Source organism: Lolium rigidum, chromosome 6 (genome assembly GCF_022539505.1).
Source record: "Lolium rigidum isolate FL_2022 chromosome 6, APGP_CSIRO_Lrig_0.1, whole genome shotgun sequence".
NCBI lineage: Eukaryota > Viridiplantae > Streptophyta > Magnoliopsida > Poales > Poaceae > Lolium > Lolium rigidum.
In genome coordinates this window covers 12687429-12703392 of record NC_061513.1, presented here as the reverse complement: position 1 = coordinate 12703392, position 15964 = coordinate 12687429, and the positions used below count along the sequence as shown (strand labels likewise).

At 43.3% G+C, this 15964-nt stretch overlaps 3 protein-coding genes and 2 non-coding genes across 5 annotated transcripts; 2 read left to right on the top strand and 3 right to left on the bottom strand.

The window, feature by feature from the left end:
* Positions 1 to 3074: 3074 nt before the first annotated feature.
* Positions 3075 to 8802, bottom strand: LOC124660770 (metallothionein-like protein 2C). The gene is made up of 3 exons (XM_047198598.1): positions 8716 to 8802; positions 3435 to 3574; positions 3075 to 3341 (listed from the first exon to the last, which is right to left on the bottom strand). The coding sequence occupies exons 2-3, from the start codon at positions 3572 to 3574 to the stop codon at positions 3236 to 3238; spliced, it is 246 nt and encodes an 81-aa protein (XP_047054554.1). The 5' UTR covers positions 8716 to 8802; the 3' UTR covers positions 3075 to 3235.
* On the bottom strand, positions 8195 to 8716 carry LOC124660769 (metallothionein-like protein 2C). The gene is made up of 2 exons (XM_047198597.1): positions 8576 to 8716; positions 8195 to 8485 (listed from the first exon to the last, which is right to left on the bottom strand). The coding sequence occupies exons 1-2, from the start codon at positions 8713 to 8715 to the stop codon at positions 8380 to 8382; spliced, it is 246 nt and encodes an 81-aa protein (XP_047054553.1). The 5' UTR covers position 8716; the 3' UTR covers positions 8195 to 8379.
* Positions 8803 to 14332: 5530 nt separating the features above from the next.
* Positions 14333 to 15462, bottom strand: LOC124658801 (outer envelope pore protein 16, chloroplastic-like). The gene is made up of 5 exons (XM_047196822.1): positions 15241 to 15462; positions 15112 to 15143; positions 14952 to 14985; positions 14796 to 14863; positions 14333 to 14690 (listed from the first exon to the last, which is right to left on the bottom strand). Exons 1-5 carry the CDS (start codon positions 15374 to 15376, stop codon positions 14550 to 14552), a joined length of 411 nt encoding a protein of 136 aa, XP_047052778.1. The 5' UTR covers positions 15377 to 15462; the 3' UTR covers positions 14333 to 14549.
* A 293-nt stretch (positions 15463 to 15755) lies between these two features.
* Positions 15756 to 15829, top strand: TRNAI-AAU. The gene has a single exon. It is a non-coding gene; the product is annotated as a tRNA-Ile (tRNA).
* A 36-nt stretch (positions 15830 to 15865) lies between these two features.
* On the top strand, positions 15866 to 15939 carry TRNAI-AAU. Its single transcript has one exon. It is a non-coding gene; the product is annotated as a tRNA-Ile (tRNA).
* The last annotated feature ends 25 nt before the right edge of the window (positions 15940 to 15964 follow it).

Sequence of the window (15964 nt, the reverse complement as noted above, 5' to 3'; positions counted from 1 at the left end):
CGATCAAATGTTCGGTGTCTTCGAACTCTTTGTTCTTTCAAGAACATAATCTTGTACTTTTTAAAAAACAGTTGTAAAAAATTGATATAGATGTCAAATCAAAGACTTTTAAATACAAATGAGGGCTCTCTCATTTTTTTTTAAACTTAAGCTGCAATATCAAGGCTACGTGTAGGCGCGCAGTTATCATGATAATTAACCAACATTGGCAAGAGCACGAATAACATTATTCCAGAGAAAAGCAACCGAACATGATAGTTGGTATCATTGGAATCCGAGAATACATGCGTTCATATAGATGTGTGCGAGCGTCTGCGTCTTAACTGTCTTCCGATTGTGCAAACAAAAAGGAACGACGAAGATAAAGTAATTGCACAAAAACATTACACACGAACCAGCCTTCGTTTTCCGCGTGGGACGACGTGGAGCGATGATGATGGTTTACCATATTTGGGACGGGTTGTGATATATACTCACACACGGTTCCAAATGCTTCCGTGTGTTTTGTACCTACAAAGGAATCTGCCTGGACCTCATGCACACGGTTAAAATTGTGAGGCGATCTTCTCGCACCGTATCAGGAAATTACTTTCATATACGAACGGGGATTGAAAGGCCTGATATATGCTATGAATAGTAGCTAGTTGGGCTGAAAATAAACTTTGAAAAGAGTGAAGTCATGCTAATTCTACATAATGACATCAAGACTCAGACTTACTCTGATCTGTTCAACTGTCAAAGTGGTAAATGGCTAATAAAATACCTGGACACACCAATCTGTGCAAGGAGGCCCACTGTTGCTCAGATGAGTTTCCTAGGTGACAAAACAGAGAAAAAATGAGTGCCTGGGTAGGAAATAATATGTCAATTGGAGGGAGAATGATAAAAATTAGTGCTTGTTTGTCCAGCACATGTGTCTATCAGATGTCTATGAGATTATTACACAAAATCACTATTAAGGAGATGGATAAACCTAGTAGATCCTTTTTCTGGGCTAGTAGTATAGATAAGAGAAAATACCATTTTATTAAATGGAGATGGATTTGTAAACCCAAAAAGAAGGGTGGTCTGGGTTTGAAAGATCTCTCCAAGTTCAATATCAGTCTTATGTGCAAGTGGTGGCGGAAAGTTGAATCCAGTGCTGGCCCTTGGCATGATTTCATGAGTAGAAAATACCTGAGAGGTACTGGTGTATTTTATTAAAAAATAGACTAGGTGACTGGCCTCTGTTGATAGATATGCAGAAAGTAAGAGAGCTCTATTTGTCTGGCAAAAGAATGCGAGTGGGAGATGGCAAATTGACAAGTTTTTGGCATGATGCCTGGTGTGGAAGCAGTCCATTGAAAGATATTTTCCCTGAAATATTTCATGTTTGTAATGAACAGAATATTACATGTGCTGATGCTGCTGCCCTTGGTTGGAACCTTTCCTTTAGGAGATATTTACCCCCTGATTTGACTGCTGAAGTTCATGGTCTGCTGGGGATTATAAGACAAACAGTTTTATATCAGAAAAAAGATAAACCCTTTTGGAAATGGATAAAAAGTGGAATTTACTCAGTGAAATCTATGTACAATCACTTGTGCAGGAATGTGACTGATATATCTTTCAAACACTTGTGGAAGAGTAAGATTCCACTGAAGATTAAGATATGTCTATGGCTTGATTTGGCATAATGCAATTGCAACTAAAGATAATTTGCTGAAGAGGAACTGGAATGGAAATGCCTCCTGCCAGTTTTGTCATCAAAATGAAACCATTTCACATCTCTTTTTTGAATGTGCAACAACAAAATATGTTTGGAGCACAGTGGCTATGGATGTTGGAGCAACTGACAGGCCTGGAAACTTCACTCAGTTCTTTTGGTGGTTTCCACGTTTTTTGCATGCTAGCAGAATGTGTTGGTCGATTTGAAAACTTCAAAATAGATCCTGTTTAGAAGGAAAATTGATACTCCCTCTGGTTCATATTAATTGACTCTAATATGGATGTATCTAGACATATTTTTGGAGGGAGTAAATTTTTTTAATGAACTAATCAGTTTGTCCGTTGTTTTTATGAATTACTGGGCAGGCCTCAATAATTCACCTGATGGAGAAAATATCGAAGCCGGCGCCGACAACCTGCTTCGGTTGGCGACTACAGCTGCTTCTACCTCTTCAGCAACTGAGGGGAGGCCTATTAGGAGAAACTTGACGATTACTGATGCAACAACTGCAGATCCTGATGGGAAGGACATGGAGACGGAGGATGCAGATGCCTAACTTGTTTCCTGTTGATGTTGACGCTACAATTCGATCTCCTGCTTTTGTGTTTGATACAATCGTTGAGGATCTGATGGCACTTACGCCTGCCATGCCCCCTGGTGATATGTTTTTGGCTAGCTGGCCTGTGTTAGTTGTTTGCCTGGTGTAAAACCTCCGCCCTATAATGTTTCTATAACGCTAGCATTAGGCGGCGTTCCCCCTTGTTGTTTTTTTCTTTTTTGCTTGTTACCAAAACTACTGTTGTTTTCGTTATCTCGTGATAATGAAAATCGATCCCTGGGTGGATCGCTTGGAAAAAAAATGAATAGTAGCTAGTTCAGCTTAGGGTACTGTTCACAGTTGGATCTGTCTCCTATATATTTCTCCGTGCGTGGTTGAATCCGTATTTGAAACTTTTATGCCAGACATGTACAGTGTGTACGTATCATGTTGGCGGTTTTGCTTTCATATTCGTTCAATAAATTTATGTTCTTTTGGTTGCCGATCGAATAATGCAATTGCTGGTTGCAGCACAAGTAGCATGAATGTCCTTGTCCACTGAGGACTTTTTATGTGTGCATATCTCCGAATTTCGAAAAGGATCCGTTTCCTAATTATTATTTGTACTCAATGGGAAGTATCCATGAATCCATTACTATTTACTAGTAGCTGATGCAACTTTCAGTCAGCTTTTTTTTTTTCCACAAGAATTCAGTTATTTTGCCTGAGCTCTGAGGCAGGTGCCACTTCAACTCTCACGTGCTTCGGTCGTTTCTTACATCTCAAATTAAGATGGACATGAAGATGATTAACACGTACTGCAGTATGTAGTTAAACCGGGGGAATTTTATTTAGGCATACAAATCATGCGAAAACATGCAGGGGCGTACAGACAGGTCTAGCATGTGTAGCTTAGACCTAGATCGATCAGGTAGCAGTGCATGGTTGTAGTTAACGTAGACGGCCAGATCAACTCGATGGTTGACGGTCTAGCAGGTGCAGCAGGAGCAGCCGCAGCTGGTGCCGCAGTTGCACTTGCTGCAGGTGCAGCCGCCGTTCTCCGCCTCCGCGGCCATCTCCATCCCGCCGGCGCTACTGCAAATCAAGATCAACATGCAGAATTAACACTTGTTGCACATATGTATATGATTGGCTACTGCATGATGCATGAGGAGATAAACTACGTACGCCTTGTGGGTGGCGGCGGCGACGAGGAAGACGCTGCCAGTGCTGGCGGCCTCGACGTCGGGGTACATGCCGCAGCCGTTGCAGCCGCTGCCGCACTTGCAGGCGTCGCCGCAGCCGCACTTTCCTGAGCAGCACGACATCTTCGAGCTTGTTGGGGTTGGATGGAGGCTTTGACAAATGACTAGCTAGGAGATCTTGTGCTTCTTGCTGGCTTGAGGAGCTATGGCAAGCCAGAGAGGGCTATTTATAGGGGAGCGACCTAGCAGAGGAGGAAGAATGGAGATGAGTGATGCTGCACGTACGCGCGCACTTTGGGAAAGGATGGAGGGGAGCCAGCCAGGGACCACCGCCGCAAAAGCGCTTGGGGAAGATGAATAAGCTGGATAGAGGCCTCTCACTCAATTTGATTCCTTCTGTTTCTTCCTTGCTTTGCTTCTTTTTTCTCTTTCCTTTTGCCAAGGAGCCGAAGCTTTATATTTATCAAACACTGCAGAAAACTTATTTTTAAGTGTACAGGAAAAACGTTGAAAGAAAAAGAAAATGCAATCTGGTCGCCCTCAATCCTCTCCACCAGGAGACACATGGCGATGCTGCGTTGGCCGAAAAAATAAAGTCAGGTGTCAGGTTCACTAGTTCTCCGGTCGGACCACCAACTTAACTGGTTCAATAGCGATAGAAAACCAGTAAAAATCGTTACTATTCAGTCTTTTTTCAAGAAAACTTGACCCAAAAGTCTATACCTACCATCAACTTCAGTATAATACCACAAAAGAAGAAAGTCAACTTCGCATCCTTGAACTCTTGGGAAAGTATGCTTTTCGTCTCTAAATTTATTTTTAGTTTACAACTCACCTTGAACTCTCAGAATAGTTCACTTTCATCCCTTTTCAATTGATCAAGAAAATCACTAACGATGAAAAGAAGAAACAATCAATCAACCGAATAGATTTTTGACTGCTTAAAATTGCTGCCGGCTTTCAAGGAGGTAGCACAGTGTGATTTCATTCAAAGAAACTCCATCTTACTATGGCAAGATAAATGCTCACACTCAAGGATACTTGGCCAAGTCTCTATTCATTCTGCAAGGATGAATGAATCTCTATCAAACAAGCATTACTTGTGCTAGAGCCTCTGATCTATTTCATTTGCCCTTATCTGAGAAAGCATTGCTGCAGTTTCACCTCTTTCAAGCTTTACTCGTGGACCATGAGCCAGCTATGGGCACTGACACTTGTACAGTTTTTGGTAATATGGTGACAATAAAGGTTTCCTCTACTTATAGCTCCTTGATGGATTTTGGTAGCATAATTTTTTCCTTGAAATTGATGTGGCAAGGCTAATGTCAGCAAAAACATAAAGTCTTGTTTTGTCTCATGGTTCATAATCGCCTGAACACCACAACAATGCTTCAAAGGGAGAATTTTTATGGATAGCTACTCCTGCATTATGTGTGATCATGATGAGCTAGAATCTAGAAACCATGTGTTTTTCCATTGCCCCTTTGCTAAGTTATATTGGCAATATCTCTACTCTTCTTGGACTCAGCAGAATGGCATTTAAAGTATCATTGCCAGTCTCAAAAATAAATTGAAAGTACCTTTCTATATGGAATTAATTATGTTTACTGCATGGGCTATTTGGACGACCAGGAATAATTTATTTTCAAGGGCAACACCCCCAATCTTTACAGATGCAGGAAAAGATTCAAGGAAGAGTTGGCTCTTCTTGTTCATAAGGCTTCTAGGAAGTTTTATGCTAGGCTCAAGAATTGGGTTGAGAGATTTAGATAATCTGGTAGCTCTATTTTCTTTTCTCTCTTTTTTAGACATATGGCCTTTTAGATAGTTTCTTGTTGGTATCCTCTAGCAACAGCCCGTTGAATCATATAACTTTTTGAAAATGATAAGTATACACAGTGGGGAATCCCACTGATTTTCCTAAAAAAAGGTTTTTAACCGGACTCAGATTTTGAACCCAACATCTTAATGGAACCAGTTTCCCGCTCAGTTTATCTCTCCCAAATCACTTAAAGTGTTGCGCCATAAACCCTCGCTGACCAAAACCCTAGCACCACTCTTGCCCCTCAACCATGACTCCGGATGAAATCACGCAGAAGGAGGCCGAGCTTAACTCTCATGCCAAAGCCTTGGACGTGCGTGAGGTAGAACTCCATCACCAAGCTAAATCTACCTCCTGAGAGGTCGATCTACGTTGCTAAGAAGCAGAGGTCAATGCTCCATAGGCGGCGCTCGAAAGCCCATCGGTCATCAGGGCCACTAAGGGCAAGACCATTGACAGCAAAACCGCACCTCTTACCCTCCCAAATCCATCTACATATGCCACCTCCATCAAGTTGCATGTCCTCATCACCTTGTTCTCACCGTCCCCAACTAGACCAACTCATGTGAATTGTTTCTCGTCCCACTCAGTCGCTATAGCTTCACAAGCCACATCATCGGCGACGCCGGTGCTACTCCTTCCAACACATCACCCACGTCAGATTGCGGTTGGGATGACTTCACCATGCTCTCTTGGATATATGGATCCATCTCCAATGACCTTTTTGTCATTGTCATGCGCATGGCTCCAGGCCACACAATATTTTGGATGCCATCGAGAGCCTCTTCCGCGACAACAAGAAGCACTACGCTATTCAACTAGAGGCGGAGTTCAGGAACACTCCACAAGGCGGCATGACCATCAACAAGAAGCACTACTGCGCCATGCTCAAGGCCCTTGCTAATGCAAGACACACATGAACTAGACACTGAAATAACTAGACACACTCCAACTCGACATTGGTTCAGAAAAATAGGTAGACGCGCGACATAGAAAGACAAAACTAATCCCAGTAGATATCCAAATTGCTTTTGGTGTCCTCGGACGCGGTTGACTCGATGATATCTAGACACCTCTCAGAATTCGGGTCGAGCATCGATGACAGTTTGGTGTCGTACTCCGCCAGAATGGCTCTCATCCTCTTCTCTGCCCTCGCGGCTCTACTCGCCGTCTTCTGCTCCCTACAGAATTGGCACTCGTATTCCACATCTTAGGGATGGTGGAGCCGCTACTGCGCCCTGGCCCACTCATCCGACTTGGCAACGGCAAGCCCCCGCTGCCCCTGATGTTCCTCTTGCGTCACAAAGCGTGGTTGCGGAGTGACCGCGTCGGCTTGCTCCTGACACCCAATTTCCAGGAAGTTCCTGTTGCGGCATGGCTGACCAAACCTCCATGCCGCAACATCATATGTACGAGCGGCCTCATCCTTTGTGTTGAAGGTGCCAACCCACACCCGCTCTCTGGAGGCGGTGATTTCTGCCCCGAAATGCCCCCCCCCCCCGGCCACAAGCGGACTCGGTTGAAGCCCGTCGAGCTCAGATCGGCGTGACAACGAGGAGACATCTCGACGGCGGCTGGAAAACAACCCTGTGGGGTCGGCGCTGGCGCGTAGAGGGATTGTGGCGGCAGGGGCCAATGGAGGGAGAACTGGGTTGTGAAACTTTGTGTTGGATACATGGCTTTATGTAGTGGTGCGAGGGCGAAACGATGACAACAAAATACGGCAAGAAGGAATTGGCGGGGAGAAAGTGGAGGAAAAAGTAGGCAGGAAAGGACTTTACCATGTACGAGAGAAAAGCAGATGAAAAAGGTGTGTCTTTGCCGTGTGTATTTGAAATGCACATGGCAAAGGAACACCTTTGGTGTGCTTTTCCCCATTACACCGCAAATAAGACATGGTAAATTCTCCCTTGCACGGGGAAATTTTGGCGGGAAGAAACACCACGCTGGGGAAGGGGATGTCGAGTGACCCTAATCTTATGACGTATCCGTTAGAAGACACACGGAAAAGCCATGCCCTTGTCACGGCTCCGGCAGATGCAGCCTGTAGGGACATGTGGCGCCTAGGTTTGCCGTGTTTTTTTTTGCTCTTTTGTCCTGTACTTTTCTTTGACTTGTGTTTTGTGCGTTTTTGCCGTGCATATATCTGTGTCGTCTATTTTTGTGCTCTTTTTTTTACCGTGTATCTACATGTTCGGTACATGGCAAATGCAACCTTTGCCATATTCTGCCGCTTTTTAGCACACGGCAAAAGAGTGGCACGCGATAAAGAAGAATTTTGTAGCAGAGATGAGCGGCCTCATGGAGATTGGTAAGCTTGCCATAGAGGAAGGAGAGCGTACTCCCTGACGCGCTCTCCCTGATGGCATCGACATCGTCACCGCATATGTCGCAGGCCATCACGAGTCACGACAGCTCGTCAACATCGTCCAAGCGGCACCCTGAATTTGTATTGCTTGCATCTTACCTCTCTTCACATCACAAAAGTCTCATTACTTTCTTTGTATTGCACGGTGTATGTATGTCTATTATGTTGATATTTTGTATAAAAGTTTCATTATTTCCTTGGTTGTCCAGCTATGCAATGGCAGCACAAGTAGCTTGAGAATGAGTGGGCTAATTCCTCCATTGGATATATGCTTGTCGTCGTGCACTGAGCTATATTTTTCATGTACAGATCCTTGAATTTCTCAAGATTAATTTCTTGAGCAACACTAACTTCATGTTCCAAATTTTGCGTGTTACGATGCCAATAATTTATTGTATGTGCTCATGGGACAGATCCATCACGGCTGAAATACCGCTGCAACATCTGTCAGAATTTCCTCAAGAGCTTAATTACTTTGCCGGCACTATGCGCTGTTCAAAGTGCTTCCGAAGTTTCAGATATTCCAAATTAAGATCGATGCAAAATTGACATGTAGTTAAGGCTGGGGGTTTTTATTTAGGAGGCGACATGCATGCATGCAGATCATGCACACATGCACGCAGCTTTGGGGCGTACAGACAGGCTTAGCATGTGTAGCTTAGCCCTCCATCAGGTAGCGTTACATGGTGGTAATTAAGTAGTGATGCAAGCCGCCAGATCAACTTGTTGATTGATGACCTAGCAGGTGCAGCAGGAGCAGCCGCAGCTGGTGCCGCAGTTGCACTTGCTGCAGGTGCAGCCACCGTTCTCCGCCTCTGCGGTCATGTCCATCCCGCCGGCGCTCCTGCATACATCATCCCAAGATCAGCATACACAATTAGTTACTCCTTGTGCTCGAGGTAATTAGTTACTAGTATAATTAACGAGCACGTACGCCTTGTGGGTGGCGGCGGCGACGAGGAAGACGTTGCCGGTGCTGGCGGCCTCGACGTCGGGGTACATGCCGCAGCCGTTGCAGCCGCTGCCGCACTTGCAGGCGTCGCCGCAGCCGCACTTTCCTGAGCAGCACGACATCTTCGAGCTTGGTTGGGGCTGGACGGCCGGAGATGGAGGATTTGGTTGGCTTCTTGCTGGATTGCTTGAAGAACTATGGCAAGGCGGCGAGGCCTATTTATAGGCGAGGTAGGGGTCGAGCGGGACGAAGAAGAAGAAGAAGAAGATGCTGCACATACTGGCGCACTCTGGAAAAGGATGGATGGGAGTGACCCAGGGACCACCGCCGCCTGGGGAGGAGGAATACGGATAGGGGCCTCTCACTCAATTTGATTCCTGTTGTTTCTTCTGCTTTTCTTCTTTCCTTTTTAGAAAAAACTGAAATATAGGTAATACTATTATTCTCACAAAAAACAAAAGGATAAATTCATTAGCTTCAAAAGAGACTATCCTCCTGATCTTGTTTGCCAATTTGATTCCCTTTGTTTCTTCTAGCTTTCTTTCTTTCAAGTAACTGCATAAATAAGACTACTATTATTCAAGAAAAACTATGATATTTATTAGCTTAAAAAGATAATGTTATTTGTTGGTAGTACTGATTTATAATTCATGTTAAGAGAGGAAATATCTTACCGTAACTAAATGATGGTCACCAAGCCTTGCGTGCTTTAGGAATTGTCAGGAAAATGGTGTTTCTTTGCCAATTTTTGGTGTTAGTTCAAGTAAGCACCATAACTTTAGAAAAAAGTATCCATATTTGAAACACCTTTCAAGGGATAGTTTCATGGTTAAATATCATGCATGTAAAAAACCTTCAAGCCTTTTGCTTCACAAGAGGGATACCTTTAATCTTGATTCTACCTCTAGACTCTAGAGTAGTAAGCGTAACAGTGGCTATACCCACATAGAGGTCATGGAAAAGTTGTTGGAGAGAGGTCACCTCAAAGCTCGGTAACCGTCGGTTGCGATAGGGAATAGGAATACGGATAGGGCCTCTCACCGCATAATTTGATTCCCTTTGTTTTCTAGCTTGTTCCTTTCTCTTTTTTCTTACAAGGAACTGAAATAGTATTATTATTATCAGACAAAAAAAACATATAATTTTATTAGCTCTAGAAGAAGATGGTGTTATTTGTAGGTATTTATTTTTCACTCATGTTACAAAAAGAATTATATTGCCAATACGTGATGTGTTATTTGTAGGTATTTATTTTTCACTGATGTATTACATTGGAGTTGGTCGTAAGCTACGTGCAACAGCGTTTGATGAAGGAGATTAGGACCATCTGGACAGTTCAATCGACATCTAATGGTAGAGTCAGCCGTTGTAATCTTTAGCTCAGCTAATGACGGTTTTCTGCCACCGCTAAGTGGAGATTACCAGTTTAGAACACCCAAACGAAGGGCCCGACATCCTCCCAAGCAGGATGCATAAAATTGTTTTTTTAAAATAAAACTGAGGTATTTATTTAAGTCAAATTCAAACTAAACACTATAACTTCAGCAAAAAGTACCAGTGTTCCAAATACCCCCTCATAGGACAGAAATAACTATTATTGCGTCTCAAGCCTTTTGACTTACGGGGATACGGGGAGGAGACTTTCCTCGTAATCATGCTTCTCAATTTGATTCCGTTGTTTCTTCTTCCTTGCTTTATTTCAATTCACCGGAAAGATAATAGTACTATATTTTTTTTGAAACTAGATAATAGTACTATTATTATAGAAAAATGATATTATTAGCCTGAAAAGATAATGTTATGTGTTGGTGGTAGAATGGTAATTCATGTTATGCGAGAAAATATATTCCACCGTAACTAAATGATGGTCGACTATTCATGTTGCTTTAGGTCTGATTTAGGAATTGTCAGTAAAATGGTAATTCTTTTTAATATTTTTCGTATTACTTAAATTCAACATTGAAACTTAAGTGAAAAGTTTACATATTAAAAACATGCCTTCCAGGGATAGTTTCATGGAAAAAAATTCATGTAAAAACCATGAAGCCTTTTGATTTACAAGGGGGGTACCTTTCGTCTTGATTCTACCTCCAGACTAGTAAGCCTAACTTTTGTTATAGTTTGAAGTTCACGACATAGGGTTCATCGAAATTTTGTTGGAGAGAGGTCACCGTAGAGCTCGGTAACCCTAGGTTGCGATAGGGAAGAGGAATAAGGATAGAGCCTCTCACTTATTTTGATTCCCTTTCTTTTTAGCTTGTTCTATTCTTTTTTATTTTAAGGGACTAAAATACAATATACTATAATTATTCTCAGACAAAAGGAAAAAATAATTTTGTTAGCTTCAGAAGATGATGTTATCTGTGGGTATTTATTTTTCAGCAAAGTTACGAGAGAAAATATGTTTCCAAAAAGCGATGGTTTATAATGTTGGTATTAATTTGTGGAAATCTCACTCAATTTGATTCATTGCCTTTCCTCTAGCTTTTTTTACAAGAAACTAAAAACGTAATTACAGTATTATTGTCACACAAGAAAATATGAATTTATTAGCTTTGTAATGTTGGTGATGGATATGGTTGTAATGTTATGAAAGGAAATATCTCATGCTAATAAGCGATGGTTATGTTTTACCTATTGGTCTCATGTTAGTTTGGGTGGATTATTTTATTTCTCATTCCTTTGGTAGTTAAGAAAATTGATTTTATTTTTCTCATGCCTTCAAATTTACGAAAAAAGTCAGCTATATGAAATTCAGACGCTCATATGACCTTTTTTTTCTCATGCCTTCAAAGTTAAGAAAAAAAGTCAGCCATATGAATAATTGAGACTCTCATATAACCTTACTGCATGTGCATATTAATTAGATACAGATCGCAGATCAACTCGCTTGTCCATGGAATTTTTTACACCTGAAGCTTGAAAACATGTGTTTTTGAATTTTAGAAATAAAAAAAGCACATGTCCTCAGGAGCAACATGTCCCATTCTGTACATTTACATTATTCATCAACTATTTGTTCAAGCTTTAATTGGCTGGGAAACTTTTCGTTTAATTTACACATGAAAGCAAAGCAAAAAGGTGAAAGGAATCTGAGTGGATAGTGCCAATTCTTGTCCACCCTGCGGAAAGCTCCATCTATGGCTACGCAGTTTTTGACTAAATTATTTCTTACACCCTGCGGAAAGCTCTGCCTTGTGTGGAGATAAATATCACACATATTTCCCCGTAAATTATCAGAGTTATTTTGCATGGCGTCTCCAGTGCTCCACGTTAGCCACGTTAAATTTATCTTTTCATACAGACACAAAAGAGAGGGATACGGTAAGATCATTAGATATCCACCAGCGGTAAGGGGATTATTTACCGGTTACACAAACGGTACTAAGCATCTGGTGCTAAAGCCCCCCCCCCCTTAGCACCGACTCAGTTACGAACCGGTGCTAAAGCGGCACCACGTAGTGGTTGTCGAGCGCCCGGGCGAGAGGACCTTTAGCACCGGTTCGTATGCCGCGGAGAACCCCGCTACCCGTGCCTTTTTTATATCCATTTTTTTCGAATTATTTTCCACTCCCTTTTTTTCTACTTTTTCAGAATTTCTAATATTTCAGTTATTTGACAAGGTTATCTCTAGTCAAATTACTTACTCGTGGTCAAACTTTCCGCTTGGTCACCCATCCTCCCACAACTCCGGCACTAGCACGCTTAACTTCCAAGTTCCTTCCCGTCCCGCTTCCAAGTGCTTCGCGCGCAAGCAAGTATGTGATACTAGTATCATATCAATCCTATTAACATGTTGGTCAATGTCATATTTCTTTATTATTTGAATTTCAAATAATTATTTTAATAAACAAAAGTAAGGATGTAGTAATAATATAGAATTCATAAATAAACATTAACTTTTTTAATTTGTATTATTTTTTATTTTTCAATTTTTTAATATCTTTTTTGCCCAACCTAAAACCTGAAAATTTGAAATCCAAAAATTTGCTAAAAGTTATAGTAATCTTTATGCAGGATGCAATTATTAATTTTAATTTTTAAAAAAATTAAAAATATATAAAATCCTAAATTTCTAGAAAAAACTAAAATTTTCCTGTTTTCATATTTTCATTTGGCATTTTGAGAATCTAAAAATTGTCTAACTGGGTAAACCCAGGTGAATTCGGATGTAACTTTTTCTCACGATCATTTTGATATATTATACGTTTTTTCCCGACGTCGTACGCAAAATTTAATGCCATTTTACCTTTTTCTATACTTTTTATGGAAAAAACTAAAAATTCAAATTTGTTAATTTTTCCTAATAGTAGGTTGCGTAACTTACATGAATATTAAAAGGTTTAATTTTTTGAATTTTCTATCATTTTCTTTTGTATTTTACAGAGCTAAAAAAGGCGATGGGGGGGGGGGTGTGGAGGTGCATGGTGAGCAGAAAAACCTTTAGCACCGGTGCTAAAGGGTTCGCGGTTGACAAAGGTCTCGCACGAACCGGTGCTAAAATTCTGGCCTCTCGAACCGGTGCTAATGCACCATTTAGCCGATCCGGTGCTAAAGCTCCAGTCAGCTCTAAACCAAAGCCTCCTTTTCTACTAGTTGCTCCAAACAAGACACAAGATTTGGTTGTGTGCATTTGAGATTAATTTTTCAATGCAGCTATAGACATGCAAATGTCACAGTAACTATGCAGTAACTATGCATTTAGAGTATCTCTAGCAGATACGGCATATGGGTTTGCAAACACGGTGGCGGGACGATATGCGGATTTTGGACGTTTTTTGGGCTAGACCAGACCCCACATCGGTGGTTTGCCCCAGAAAAACTATGTAGAAAAACTATGTAGGCTGCAGTCCAAATCGCCAAAAGGCCCGCATATATAGCGGTCGGCGAGGCGGACGGGGGCCAAACCCCATCCGCTCCTCCGCCTCCCGTCAACGAGCAATCACCGCCTCCTTCGGCGAGCAATCGACATGTAGAGTATAGAACCAGCGTCCCCACCTCCCGTCGGCAACGATGGTGGCAGGGTGCGGGCACGGGGGCAGCCAGGTGGGCCGCGGCGGAGGCTCCACCGAGCGCGCTGGGAGCTCCACTCCTCCTCCCGCCGGCGAGAAGACGGAGCGGGAGAAGGTGAAGTCCGACGCGGCACGCATCCGCGGTAGCTACCTCTACCGCAACCACGACGTCGTCGTGCCGCCCGCCTTCGCCAGGCGCGAATCGGAGCGGTACCGCCACGAATGCGCCACCTCCTCTTCCGTAGCCTCGTCGTCCTCGGGCTCGAGCTCCCGCCAGCGCCCACCGACGGCGCTGGTGGTGAAGATGGAGGTCGAGCCGGACCCGGAGCCGCCGCGCCTCACCCACTTCGCCGAGAGCGACTACCTCGACGACGAGCGTCTTCGTCAACCTTGTCAGCGACGAGGAGTGAGCCAACGCGCCGCTGCAATGGCACAGGGCTCCGGTGAGCCGATTTTGCTGCACTATACTGCCGTGGCGGATTGTTTTACTTTTGCTGTAATGTAGTGCTGCGATGCAGCTGAATTTAGGATGAACTGCAAGCATCTGAGATGCAAGAATCGAATTGTTCTTCTCTTGCGCACGTATTTTTTAAATTTGCAGTTTCATATGCTTATCTGAACTGCGTGTGTGCTTTTGGAATCCCAAATCCGCGTTGGGATGCTCTGGATAGGCAGATTTTGGGTTTGGGGTTTGCCATATATCCTAGAGATGCTTTTAGTAGCCATTCATCAGGATTACCCCATTTACCGAAAACTGAGCTAGTTCTTACAATACTGTAAAAACTGCTCAATGGGGGTGAAGTAACGTTACAAATATCAAACTAGAGGGTGAAAATGGAAATCTCTGAAAAGAAATACAGTTGGAAAAGGTATTCAGAGTTCAGACTCAAGTGCGAGAACTAGGACGAACAGTAGTGATAATGTACGGATTATCTAATGGTTAATCAAGTGAGGTGATGCAGGTAGTGGGCGGCGGTGGCGATGGCCGCCCCTGTGATGGCGTTCCCGACGACGTGGTTCCTGTCGTTGCTGTTCACCGCCGACACCAGGGCTCCGGTCACGGCACCGCCGATCATCGCATTCTTCTGCAAAATCCCAGCTTAGATCATGAATCTTTCAAGCAATGCAGTGCAGGCAAGAACTCAACAAGGTACAGAGATGCCAGCTAGTGTTTGACAGACTGGTATTACCCAGTCCCTGTGGCCACGGATCCTGTCGACGCCGTACTCTACGCCCACGTACACCCCGGCAACACTGCCTGAGAAAATTAATCAACGTGCGTGTGTTGATCGGAAATGGATTAATTCCTGACAGAAATCAGATGTAGTTGTGGCAATGATAGTTACCCCAATATGCGCCTTCCTTGCACATCTTCTTCAGCTGCACTTGGAAAAATTCAGAAACGATTTATTTAGTACAGACTACAGAGGCCGTGTGAAAGTCGGTTCTTCCTCTGAAAGAATTTGTTCAGCCAGTGCAGAAAGTGTAGCAGACGCATGCACTTACCGCGTTCTCAACTTTGTGCTTTGAGACGTCCCCTGCATCCATCCGCATTCGGCCAGAGAGAAAAAGAAGCAGTCATGCGATATACTGATTGTCTGATGATAGGAATCCGGATGGTCTTGATCCATGTACCTTTGTGTAGGCAGTGGAAGGTCTCCTCGGCGGCGACCTTACAGGCACCGACGGCGCCGACCTTGAGGAAGCCGTCCGCTGTGCGGTTCAGGAACGGGTGTCCCAGGTCCACCGACAGGAAGCCGCCGTGAGCCATCGATCTCTCGCCGGCAGATCTCTACGTTTTGCTTCTTGATCGATGATCGCTAGTTTCTACTCTCGGGATCGACGGATCTAGCCTACCTACACTCATCGATCACCTGTATATATGGCCTATGGGGTCGTCTAATTTAAGCATATGCATGCACAAGAGCGATCAATCTTGGATGCAGGAAACAGTCACGATCCGCGCGCGTGCTTTCTTCTCTTCTAGACAAAATGACTCACTCCGCCACGGAGACTTACATTGATATCGTGTCAATCAGAGACCCTCCGTCAGCCTCCACTTCGGCTTGAGAAATAAAAACAGAGGAAAACAAATTTAAGAAAACATACCAATGCCGATATATAGTTCCTAGAACATCAACAAATGAAAGGGCCTATTAGCTCAGCTGGTTAGAGCGTCGTGCTAATAACGCGAAGGTCACAGGTTCGAGACCTGTATGGGCCATTATTTTTTATTTGTTTTTCTCGTAACAAATGAAAGGGCCTATTAGCTCAGCTGGTTAGAGCGTCGTGCTAATAACGCGAAGGTCACAGGTTCGAGACCTGTATGGGCCATTATTTTTTATTTGTTTTTCTCGTA